Source organism: Bufo bufo, chromosome 11, assembly GCF_905171765.1.
Source record: "Bufo bufo chromosome 11, aBufBuf1.1, whole genome shotgun sequence".
In the NCBI taxonomy this organism is placed as follows: Eukaryota; Metazoa; Chordata; class Amphibia; order Anura; family Bufonidae; genus Bufo; species Bufo bufo.
Window position 1 is genome coordinate 89494472 of NC_053399.1, and position 12965 is coordinate 89507436.

The 12965-nt window shown below is 51.5% G+C and overlaps 1 protein-coding gene across 1 annotated transcript in view; it reads left to right on the forward strand.

Moving 5' to 3' along the window:
- The first annotated feature begins 367 nt into the window (after window positions 1-367).
- LOC120981907 overlaps window positions 368-12965 on the forward strand; it is a 30408-nt gene continuing 17810 nt past the window's right edge. The window contains exons 1-11 of the mRNA XM_040411693.1: window positions 368-476; window positions 1355-1414; window positions 1732-1806; window positions 3406-3496; window positions 4032-4168; window positions 4377-4499; window positions 4591-4660; window positions 4752-4820; window positions 10645-11156; window positions 11226-11643; window positions 12703-12745. Of these exons, the coding sequence (XP_040267627.1) occupies window positions 1370-1414; window positions 1732-1806; window positions 3406-3496; window positions 4032-4168; window positions 4377-4499; window positions 4591-4660; window positions 4752-4820; window positions 10645-11156; window positions 11226-11643; window positions 12703-12745 (1583 nt within the window). The 5' untranslated portion in view covers window positions 368-476; window positions 1355-1369. The remainder of the gene's footprint in view (window positions 477-1354; window positions 1415-1731; window positions 1807-3405; window positions 3497-4031; window positions 4169-4376; window positions 4500-4590; window positions 4661-4751; window positions 4821-10644; window positions 11157-11225; window positions 11644-12702; window positions 12746-12965) is intronic.

Below are 12965 nucleotides of genomic sequence, written 5' to 3' on the forward strand. Positions count from 1 at the left end.
CCACGAGGACAAGAAGGTTCACACTGGCTGACAGTAAGCAGAGATAGTGAAAAAGTATCAATTCCAAAATAGGGACAATGCTGAAACAAAGAGGGATGTGGTGCAAAACTAGTTGCTGATCCCCCAAAAGGAAACCCTAATACAAGACCTAAACCTCCTGGCGCCCCACAAATAAACAGCAAGAGCAGGCCCTTAAAAGTACGCCTACTGATGACGACATTGGCCTACTACCCGGAAGTGGTTCTCTACTGCAATGCGAAAGACTATCTACTCTGTGGAGCACGGAGGTCTCTGTCGTCCGCCATTTTGTCGGAGTCCTGCCGCCGTAAGCCCTAACGGGTTATCGCTGATAAAATGGCGCCTGCACGGGAGACACTGAGGCGGCGCTGATTAGCCGGAGTTGCTGGGCGCTCAGCGGAGGTTGGAGGCTGTGCATTGACGGTGAAGATCCACTTTTGTATCTGGGGGTTGTAAAGGTGAGTTACTGAGGTGTTTGGGCTCCTGGTGTTGTGTAGGGACTGTCATTGTCCCTATGGACCTATAACTGATAGAAATGTTGCAGACAGTGAATGTCTATAAACGTATATGAGGTGATGAGAAGTGTCATACATGATGTTTCTTCTATATGGTATTATTTACACCATAAGAAATACTGCCGCAGTCTTCGTGATGATGTCACCGCCACCCCTGGTGACATCATCCAGTACCGTATGTATTGTGTGCAGCCATTGGAGGATGTGGACATGTGACAGTGTCACATGACCGCCGGACCTGTAGCCACCCCGGCCGTATAGATCGCATAAGACCCCCGGTTTCAGGAGGAACGGGACGGAATTTCTAATGACAACCTATGGGAAAGTTGGTTGGTTTTCTATAGGGAGCAGGTTTCTGGCCTTACATAAGTATGTCCAGGGGCCCCTTTAATAGGACTGGTGTGACGCTTTCAGATCACATAATGAGGCGACCCGAGGACTGGCATTGACTGTAGAAATACTTCACGAGGGGCACTCTAGACGGCATATGATAGGTGGGGGGTTGTAATCTCTGGGACCCCCATTGAACAGAGATCCTGTGTTCCCCCATAACGAGGTTGAGGCTGACGCTCAGAGATTTTTTTGTCTGCACTTGTCACCTGGGATCAGTGATGATGGTCATGAGAATGGAGGCCCTATGTCTCCTCCATAGGAGTGCCGCGCTCCGATATCTCAGAGTGGTAGTGACCACCACTCCCATTCTCCTGATCAGTGGGGATCCCAGCGATCACACTAGAGGTCCACTGCTAGTAATGGCTGTGCAGTATAGAGCGTTCTAACCATGCCCCTCTTCTAACCTTACATATATATATTTTTTTTAGGTTGGAAAAGCAACCATGAGCCGAGGACGGAGTAAAAGGAAAGTCCGGCGTACGTGCCACGTAAGTACCAGGCCTCCGCTTCCACAGCAAGTGCCGTTATGTATATGGAAGGCCGCTTCTTGTGTTCACATCTGCTGGCGTGACACTGAACATACGTGTAATGCACACGATAAAGGGTCATTGCACCCACAGATATTCTCCAGTTTGTAGACTTCACCCCCCCAGGACTCGGGGCCTCGTACTTGCTTGCAGTGTGTGGTTTACACAGGTGCCAGCCTGAACATGGGTGTCCCTCTCCCCCCACCCGGTAGGTGGTGGTCCATGTGCCCGGTCCGGTGTCTGCATCTTACTAATTGGGGTTTTCTCCTATTTTGCAGCTCTGCGATACCAAGTTCGACAGTCAAAGGGAACAAGCCGAACACTTCAACGGGGCCTTCCACAAATTTATGATGGTGAGGTTTTTAAAAGGATGTTTTTTTTCCAGATTGTATAATGTTTATTTATCACGTGGCCCAAAGTAAAGGCTTCTATTGACAGTAAATAGCATTAAAATGGGGTGTCCACCCCCCTCTCTCCTGTCCGATCTGACATCGCTTGAGGAGAGCTGCTTAGTGCCAGGTGGCGAAAATGTCCGATACCAAGCAAATTTTGTGCACGTCTTAATAATCTGGACACGTGCATAATACTTGCTGGACTTTGGACTGTTGTTTTGGCAGTTGTCCCACTTGATGTGCAGTCAGATCGGACAGGAGAGAGGGGCTGGACAGCCTCTTTAAAGGGAGTCAGCAGTTTTGACGCTTTAGAGCTGCTGACGGCACCATATAGATGACGGGGGAGCAGTGTAAGCATACCTGGGGTGATGACCAGGCGGTCTGCAGGACTAAGAAATGTAACTTGCATATGCTATAGAGCAGGGCTCGACAAATCCCAATGGCGCTTGGGTATTTGTCAGCCCGTTTTCAAAGGTGCACGGGCTACGGGTGCGGAGCGCCGGAGGGGGGCCCGTTCTGTCCGGAGGCAGCAGGAGTGGAGATGAGCGCCTCCATTGTGGAAGCGCTCATCTCCATATTCATCGGTATCGCCGTCCTCAGGACAGCGATACAGATGAATGGTGCGGAGGAGCATGGGAGAGGCGTCTCCCTTGCCCGTTCCTCTGATGGGCTACAGGCACTAGGCCTGTAGCCTATCAGATGCCGGTGCAGGCGGTGCGATGATGTCATCGTGCCGCCTGAGCCGTACAGTGCAGGACACAGGCCAGAAGAGGCTGCATTGCGTCACTGACAGCAGCATAAGGTAAGTATGAGTTTATTGTTTTTATTATTTATAGTATACTGTGGCAAGAAGGGGGGTGGGGGCCCTATATACTGGCACAATATGGGGGGGGCGGGCACTATGGAGAAGAGGGGAAGCACTATGGGGCCCTATATACTGGCACAATATGGGGGGCACTATGGAGAAGAGAGGAAGCACTATGGTAGCCCTATATACTGGCACAACATGGGGGGGCACTATGGAGAAGAGAGGAAGCACTATGGGGGCCCTATATACTGGCACAACATGGGGGGGGGGCCCTATATACTGGCACATTCTGGGGGGCTCTATGGAGAAGAGGTGAAGGAGCACTATGGGGGCATCTACTGGGGGCCCTATGTACTGGCATGCATTATTGGGGGGCTCTATGGAGAAGTGTGGGGGGGAGCACTATGGGGGCATCTACTGGGGGCTTTATGGCGCGGCTCCGCCTGCCTCCTAACTTTTTTAGCTAGCTCCTAGATTCCAAGGAAATTTGTCAAGCCCTGCTATAGAGGGTGGTCCCTTTGTATTCAGTGTCCTGGGCTGTCTGCAGTGACCGCACTAGCGTCCAGTCAGGAGACTGCTGACCGTGGAAGTGTCCAGGACACTGAATGCAAGGGTACCACCTCCGTGGCATGTCTGATCTCTGAGCGTGTCCTCACATATACCCATTGGAGTCTATAGAGCTGCCTGAATCCTAATCCAGTAATCCAGAAGCTTTGGTGTTATAAATCTCACTCTGATTTTTGTTTCTATAGACGATAAAGCGAACGCAGATGTCTTATCTGGAAAACACCAAGACGCTGAACGACCAGATCACAGAGACGGGCAAAAAGGAATCCCTGATCGGTGAGTGAGTCCTAAGTATGGGGAGTGCATAAAAGGGGGATCAATGGGGTGGAACGTGACCTATCGCTAAAAAGAAGGGTTTACAAGGGAAGGAAGGTCTCCTGAGAAGTGCTAAGGTTGGCTGAGGGACTTGTTGTGGTGATCAGTGACGTTCTCTGCCAATCATGATGCCATAAAGGGGGATTCCAACCTTATAAAGTGATGGTATGTTGCTAGGGTGTGATGTCCGGCCGCTGGGACCTGAGAGTAAGGGGGCACCACCCGGGACCAACACAGCTTCATTGATGTGAATGAGGCCAGCTGCAGTTCTGAGCTTCCGGGTGGCCAGCAGAGAAGGGGATGCACTGCTACGCCAACAGGATCAGCGGTGGTCCTACTGGTCAGACCCCAGACTGTCCTAGTGATGTGGCATTACCCAATGTGAGGATAGGTCACATCACTGCTAGGACCAAACTGAACTCGGAACTCTAAATAATTTTGCGCTTCCCAGATTTGTGCCCTGTACCCATCTAATACTCCCTGATGTCTTTGCCAGGTCTTGAGTACATCTATGAATATGCAGAAGATGGCAATGGCGTCCGCATGTACGAGTGCCAGCTGTGTGACGCTGCCCACCATTCGGATGAAATCTTCTTTCACATTGTGGGAATTCGGCACAGAGTCTTGTACCTGGTAAGGGCTACCCTCTTGTGTTACACATTGAGAGATGTGATCATATGACCCCCCCCCCCCCCCCCCCCCTCGGTGCAGGACGCCACTACGCCACTTCGGACAGCCTGTTGCTCCATTAACATGAATGGGACTGACCTGCAGTTCCTCACATGACCTGTGTACAGGTGTGGCGCAGTTTTAGGAAGAAATGTCGAATTTTGTCTTGCAGGTAAAGCATCACCCTATTATGGGGATCGAGGCCGACTTTGACGTGCAAAATCAAGCTAATTACCGAAAATTAGCTAATAATGCCCTGGCCATTGAGCAGACGCACGGAAGGAAGAAGATAAATGTAAGTTTTCCTCCTGCTGCAGTGAATGTGGAGAGGATGGGGGTGATAATACAGGCGCGGCTCTCTTATATATCTGTGTTTCATCCCGTAGGTTGTGAATGAAGTTTATGTGGAGAAACATAAACCCTATGAGGACAGTGTTTCAGAGAGCAGTTCTGAGGGTGCGTTCAGAGCAGGGGTGCGCCCCCTCCTGGTGATTCCCTGTACAGTCTCTTCCCCATAGTGACTATCGCTGATCTGTTATCTCCACAGGCTCCAAATCAAGTTCCACAGACTCCAGGAGCGTGGATTCCAGAAGAAGTATTTCCCCCGTCCGGAGAGGTCAGTGAGGTCACAGCACCATCAGACTGCTGTATGTGACATGTACACGGCATACACTCCACATGTGTGCACGCGCCACACATTTCATACTCACTCCTGCGCACACATTTCTCGCCCATATTCATTAGGGGACACAGAGACCGTGGGTATAGCTATGTCCTCTAGGAGGCGTTGGCAGCTATACCCCCTCCAGCCTGGAGAGAGAGCTTCAGTACACGGGACTAGGTAAGTATGTTTAACCCTCCCCTCCCTCCCTCGTCATCATTATCAAGCAGGGCCAGCCTATACTCAGGGGTTCAAGACTCCATGATGGCCAATGGTTACATGATTTCCTTTGGTAGGACTTAGGACTCGCCATCAGGTTGCACATTCCCCCTTACAAGGCACACAGGGGGATAATACCACTGTTCTACAGCGGGAGGCCGGGCACTCGGTCAGGCATGCAGAGGGGGAGCGGAGGAGGCTTCCGCTCCCCACACCTACCGCCATGATCCACCCCTTTCGGGAGCAGACGCGCTGCAGTGTGAGCGCGCCGCTCCGGAGGGGGTTAACCGCAACGCGATCGGCCGTGCACCGCAAAGTGTTCCGGCCTGCGCTTTTGTCTGCCCCGCGAGGTGGCCCCTATGTGACCCGTCCGGCACATAATTCGATGGCTTTCCACCTGCGCAATCTCTCCTGAGGCTGTGCGCAGGAGGAGGAGGGGGGGGCACTCTCTTTGGATCGCTGCTTAGCGGCCGGCTGGGCTGCAGTCTTCGTCCCTTTGGGGGGGGGGGGGGGGGGTTCATTTCTGGCGCGAATTCCTCCCGCCCTACTTCCCCCTCCCCTAGACACCTGCTGAGCTCTGCCCACCGGTCCTCAAGACAGCCTTAACCTTTCCTGGCCAGCCACTTCTTTAGGTCAGCATCTGATTACTGGGGTTCTACCTCTAGTACAGTGTGCCATAATGTGGAGGAATTTAACCCCTTCCTGCCTCTTGTCATTGAGGCCGGCTTCCTAGTTTAAAAAAATAAATTAAATGTGGGTTCATACGGGTCCCCCTCCTCAGCCCTCATCACAGCAGGACCACCCTGTCTGTGTGGTCCCAGCCTGGGCCCGTGTCCTTTTTCGGATAAGGAGGACCTCGCATAGTTCCCAATTCGCCCTTCGGGGCCGTTTGGTTGATCATGAACCGCCTTCGCGATCCAGTGGAGAGACCTCTAGAAGTTCCCATTCCATCCCCTGGGTAGTTTGGTTGATAAGTCCCCACCTGTGCAGTCCACAACTGCCAGGGACGAGATTCTGAGGGGTAGCCCTACGCGCAAGCGTGCCACAGCAGGACATCTTTCTCCTCGAATATCTCCGCACCCCCACCCTTCCTCCCTGGGTCACGCTCAGACACATCCTCCCTCACAGGGGATGGTCCATCGGGGGGGGGGGGGGGGGGGGGGGGGGTCACTGATTCAGACCCTGACATGAGTCCGAAGCAATCTCCCGAGATTGCGTCTAAGGTGGCCAGCAGTACTTGTCGTATGCATTACCCCCTTCCTTAGGCGGAGTAGCTGCACTACTTTGGGTTACAGTACCTGCCTTATACATTGTCCCCTGCCATAGGTGGGCTAATTAGATTAACATGGGGTTCGGGACCTGCCATATGCATATTCATTGGTGGCGCGATGACATTATCACTGGTTACATTGTGTGCTGTATGCATTACCCCCTTACTTAGGGGCAACAATTGCACTCCCACAGGGTACAGGACTCTCCTTATGCACTAGTTCTCGCCGTGGGCATTCGCCCCCCCCCTTCATAGGTGGAGTATTCTCCCTACCACTGGCTAGTACTTGCCGTATGCTTCCACCTTCCTTAGGTAGGTAATTGCACTACCATTGAATACGGTTCCGACTGTCGCGCTAGCCTTCCATAGGTGGAGTGTTGCACATCACCGTGCTTTTCTGTTGCATTACCCCCTTCCACTAGCGGGGAATAACTAAACATCTTCAGATGCTGCAATTCTGTGGCGCCACAGCTCTAGGTGTCTTCGCTTATTTCACAAGGGGGTGTGGCAACAGTCGGTACTTGCAGGTGCCAGTACTCTTACTCTAGTGCTATATGGGTGCCATCAGTGGACACGGTGGCTTTTCCTCTTTGTATCCTTCCTTTCCTTTGGTGCTGGTTTTGCGCATGATTAGAACATCCTCTGGCTTCTCAGGGGGTTTCCTAGCATCACTTATATGTCCTAGAGACCCCCGTCTCCATGGGCCCCCGTTGTTCCAGTCGGTCATGATATTGTCCGCATCAATACGTAGCGCGTACTCCATCGCACATATATGGTGAGTACGTTCCAGCGAGTTGAGTGTTTCACTGACTCCGTATTCTCTATCCACCACTCCCCCTTCTCTGGGACAGTGGTTATGCTGGCACTCAGGCTTAGCTGCTACAGCTTGTTCTCCTCCTCAGGTGCAGCATTTTTGCTAATGCTCGAGTTCGTGGTCGCTGCAGTGGGACATCCCCCTCAGGTAGGGGCACTACCCTGGCGCTAGCTTGGCAGTTGCGCCTATTCAGCGCCCCCTTCCAGGTAGAGTTTTTAAGGTTAGCTCTACTTACCTGGGGCAGTATGGTACGTGGCTTCTGCGGCTAGCTTCAGGCCTCCCCCTCAGTTTTGCGCTGACTGGGTAAGCGCTGGATACTACTGTGGGAGCGGTATTGCGTTACCACTACATGCTTGTGTTCTGCTGGGGTATGGGGCTAGCAATACAGTGTGAGTCCCCTTGCCTGGCTTCCCTCAGGCAGAGTTTTTTTTTTTTTTTTTTGCACTGCCACTTAATCCTGGCTACTTTGTATAGCACCGGTCTTAGACGGGGAATGGGCTTAGACCTAGCCTATTCTTCTCCTGTCTTTTTCCTCCTCTGGATCATGGTTCATAGACACCCTGCATGCCTTGGTAGTTCCTCCGTTACTACCTTCCCTCATCCTGCATTGCACGGGGTATTCGCTTGGTGGCCTTCCATTCCAGACACGCTCTGGTCCCGACTGGTGGCCTGGTCCCTCCTTCTACAGGGACTCTTCCATTGGTCTGGGTGTGCTAACGGTATCTACACGAAAGCTTCCCACCTTTCTCTCCAGAACCAGTGTTCCGGAAGCATGGAACGTGGGCACCCTGATTTCTCCTTGGCCGGAGTTCTTCCTCCCTACGTGTTTCTTCCCCTTCTTCCCAGGGTTCTATGGAAGATTAAGATGGAGGACATTCCGACAAATCCTAGTCGCTCCGAATTGACCCAGTCGCACATGGTACGCCGACCTTGTTCTTTTTCTAGGAGACGTCCCTTGTTCACAGCCACTTAAAGACGACCTTCTTTCACAGGGTCCGGTCCTACATCAGCATTTAGGGTCTTTGGTTGATAGCGTGGCTATTGAAACTGCCATTCTGACGTGGAGAGGGTTTTCGGCAGATGTCATCTGCACTAGGCCAGGAAGCCTGCATCGCCCAGGATCTATTACAACCTGGAGGTTCTTCCTGGGCTTCTGTGAAAGCCGGGACATCCCCTCACTCCGTTTTTTCTCTCCCTACGGTCCTATCCTTTCTACAATCAGGGTTGGACCTGGTTTAGCCCTTAGTCCTTGATGGGTCAGGTGTTGGGGCTTCTATCCTGGGGCAGCTTCCAGCGTACTCTGGTTTCCCTGGTGCCATGGAAACCTTCCTTCAGGGAGTGGCACATACGGTTCCTCCGTAGCGTCTTTTACCGCCTTGGGATCCGAATATAGTTCTCTCAGCGTTCCAGTCTTCTCTCTTTTGAGCCCTTGCAGGAGTTCTTACTCCAGCTCCTGTCCTAGAAGGTAGTTTTTTTTTTTTGTGGCTATCACATCCATCAGACGGGCGTCCGAGTTGGGAAAGCCCTTCCTGGTTCTTCACAAGGATAAGGCGGTTCTCCGGCTCATTCCTTCTTCTCCCGAAGGTGGTCTCTGACTTCCGTATCAATGAAGACATTGTCCTTCCTTCACTGTCCCTCTCCTTCACACCCTACGGAAGGGAGTTACATTATTGGACGTTGTCAGAGCTCCGATCAGTATTTAGCAGCCTCCAGTCTCTTCCGGCATACGGAACCCCTTTTTGTCTTCCGAAGGGTCCTCGCTAGGGATTGGCGGCCTCCAAGGTGGCGATTGCGGGTTGGATTCGGTCTGCAACTGCTGAAGCATACCGCGCCCGGAGCAGGGTTCCGCCCTTAGGTGTCACTGCTCACTCCACAGAGCGGTGCGTGCTTTTTGGGCTCGGAGGAATCGCGCTTTGGCTGCTCAGTTGTGTAAGGTGGCTACTGGTCCTCCAAACACACATTCACAAACATTTACCAGGTGCATACTTATGCATCGGCGGTCCCTGCCTTGGGCCGCGTGGTCTTGCAGGCTACAGTTCTTAGATGCCTGCAGGCATGCTTGCTTCCATGGGTCTGTGGTTTTTCCCTCCCCGTGGGCTGCTTTTGGACGTCCCACGGTTCCTGTGTCCCCCAATGAATATGGGCGAGAAAAGGAGATTTTTGTATAACTTACCAGTAAATCTCTTTCTCGCTCTTCATTGGGGGGACACAGCACCCACCCAGTGTTGTTGTTCGGCAACAGTTGTGGCTGTTCTGGTTAGAACCCCGTTGGGTCCTTTGGCATGGTTGGTGTTCCATGTTTTTTTTCTTTGGTTGGCTTGCTTCTCCTACTGCTTGTACACAAACTGAAGCTCCCTCTCCAGGCTGGAGGGGGTACAGCTTTATCTAGTGTCAACGCCTCCTAGAGGACATAGCTATACCCACGGTCTCTATGTCCCCCAATGAAGAGCGAGAAAGATTTTACTGGTAAGTTATACAAAAATCTCCTTCTCATACTCCTGCACACGCATTTCATACTCCTGCGCACTCTGCACACGCATTTCATACTCCTTCATACATATCTCTTACATACGATCCACATATGGTTTGTACACCTGCATATGTGCCCCACATTCCTGCATGGAGTCCTGATACCTCCACATGCTCTCCACACACCTGCATAACTTTTCATCTTGCCTACATACTCTCGCACTCCACTGTTCTGCATCTAGATACACGGTGTGCCCACGTGTATACCCTTTACACACATGCTCAACCCAGCTGCACAGCCTCTATAGACATTTGCTGACACTCAGTACACATTCTGCACATCTACAATCCATACAGACGTTCCATACACATTTATGCCCCACCAAATGTTCACAAGAACAGCCTGGTATATACTGACGTTCATAAGCCTGCACACTTTTTTAATTCTGGTATATTATTATTATTTTATTTTTTTTTGCTTTTTGCAAGAAACAGCTCCACCCCTGTTCATAGGTCATGTTTGGTACTGCAGCTCAACTCCATTGAGGTGAATAGATCTGAGCTGCGATGCCACATCCCGACTGTAGGAAGGTGCTTTTGTTTTTAAAAGGGAGCCTGTCACCTCCAAAAACGCATATAAAACTGCCAGCATTACCTTATAGTAGCCCCCAGTCTGTTCATAATCATATGTTTGATCCGGTAGTCTGATGCTCAATAGCTTAAAAAAAAAACTATATTTTAAGCGCCATCAGCGCTATCTTGCCGGTCATCTTCACATCAAGGGGGCAGCGGCTTCCTTGCTTTAAGTCCAGGTAAGCATGCCCCCTAACCGTCCCCTCTCTTGTTTGATTTACTGCCTGAAGTGCGGCCGGGATCGTAGAAGTCTCACGCATGCGCCTTGCGCCGCTGAGGTGACAGGTTCCCTTTTAAAGCTAGCAGCCATGTTTTTCTAACCCTGTACAACCCCCTCACATATCACACTTTCCTCTGCTCATTCTCCTCTACAGCTGCACGTAAAAGACGCAGACGAAAACACAGGGAAACTAATAAATTGAGGCGAGAGCGCAGAGCCCGGGCACGGATGCTTCAAGAGGAAGATGATTATCGACGACGAGATGATTCTCTATCCAGGGAACGGGACCGTTACCTGGAATCTCGCCGTGACAGTCTAGACAGGCAGAGAACCCAGGTACTTGATTGTAGTGAAGATTTCGATGCCAGGAGCATGCACCGTGTCGGTATCCCAGCGACTCTGCACGACAGTAGAGACGATGCAAGAGTTCTAGACGGAGCCCGCGATGTCCAATCCAGGTACCGTGACCTTGGCTCAGTATATCTGTCTGACAACAGAGACATTCAAAATTTACAACAAGACACCCGAGGCGGCATGGCATGGCAATATGGCACTGGTGCAGCCATGTTGCCTGATGACAGAGTTGGTTCTTTAGCTCAGCACGGTGTTGCTAGTGTCCCTCTGTATCAACAAGAACGCCCATTTCAGACTATTGCTGGAGCTGCACCGCCAATTGGAGCTGCTGTCTCTCCGTATCAACAAGAACGCCCATTTCAGACTATTGCTGGAGTTGCATCGGCACTTGGAACTACCGTTCCTCCGTATCAACAAGAACGCCCGTTTCCACCTACTGCTGGAGGTGCTCCACCACTTGGAAATACCGTCCCTCCGTATCAACAGATACGCCCATTACCGCCTACTGCTGGAGCTGCACCGCCACTTGGAACTTCACTTCCACTGGTTGGAAAAGGTCCAACACCTGAAGATGCAGCTGAAGACTTGGATTTCAGGCGGTGTATTGGTGTTCGTGGCGGGCCCTCGCTTTTCCATGATGGTTCTTCTGCTGCTGGTGACAGTAGGGACCACAGTAGGAGGCGAAACCGCTCCCCAGATCCCCGCGATAGAGCGAATAGAAACAGATCAACATATCTTGGGGACTGTGGTGACATTGATGTGCGGTTCATGTTGCCCACGGGGGGCATCTCATTTCGAGGTAAATTCATCTGAGATTCAGAAGCAGAGTGTGTCACTCCATGGTCGCACAGATTTCTGAGCTTTTGGCAAATTGGGTGACCCCTTGTGGGCTTTTAAAGAGAGTCTGTCAGCAGGTTTGACCCCTCAAAACTGCCATCGGCATTATATACCGCAGATGACTGTGAGGGCAGCTACTGCTGCAGCAATCCAGTCAGGAGACTGCTGCAGCAATCCAGTCAGGAGACTGCTGCAGCAATCCAGTCAGGAGACTGCTGCAGCAATCCAGTCAGGAGACTGCTGCAGCAATCCAGTCAGGAGACTGCTGCAGCAATCCAGTCAGGAGACTGCTGCAGCAATCCAGTCAGGAGACTGCTGCAGCAATCCAGTCAGGAGACTGCTGCAGCAATCCAGTCAGGAGACTGCTGCAGCAATCCAGTCAGGAGACTGCTGCAGCAATCCAGTCAGGAGACTGCTGCAGCAATCCAGTCAGGAGACTGCTGCAGCAATCCAGTCAGGAGACTGCTGCAGCAATCCAGTCAGGAGACTGCTGCAGCAATCCAGTCAGGAGACTGCTGCAGCAATCCAGTCAGGAGACTGCTGCAGCAATCCAGTCAGGAGACTGCTGCAGCAATCCAGTCAGGAGACTGCTGCAGCAATCCAGTCAGGAGACATAACTTGATGATTGGTGTGGGTTCCGACTTCTGGAACCCTCACTGATCCTGGCAATGAAGAGGTCGCAGCACTCCAGTCATCCACTGTGCGGGGGAAAGTGCAGCACAAGAGAATGTTGCCAGGGTGCATCTGTGTAGGGGGCCATAGGTATCACTGCAGCTCCTTCATTCCCAGGATCAGTGGTGGTCCCAGAGGCAGGTCCTTCACTGCTCGTAAAGTGGTGGCATATCCTAACAATATGGTAATAGCAGCCGCACTGGTTGTCAGCTGTTGTGCATAGCAATGAGAAATGGCTCAATTGATTTATATTTTTATGTTAGTTCAATGACTTGATTATTTTAATTTTATGGGGAACCTGGTAATATATTCCTACTGAACATAATGTCCTTTTTTTCTATCACTACAGAACTGAAGGCAGCTCATGAAAAAACATTATTAGGAGGGTCCAGGTAAGCGATGAGGGCATACACTTGGAGATCACTAGGGGGCGCATCTGTTACTCAGATTTGCAATCTGTTCCAAGATTTTTCTTTTTTTTTTCTTTACTGATGACCTATCCTCAGGATAGTTCATCAGTATCTGATCGGTCGGGGTCTGACACCAGGACCCCTGCCGATCAGCTGTTTTGAGAAAGCATCAGCACTCCTGCATTGTATAGCGGCAGTGCTT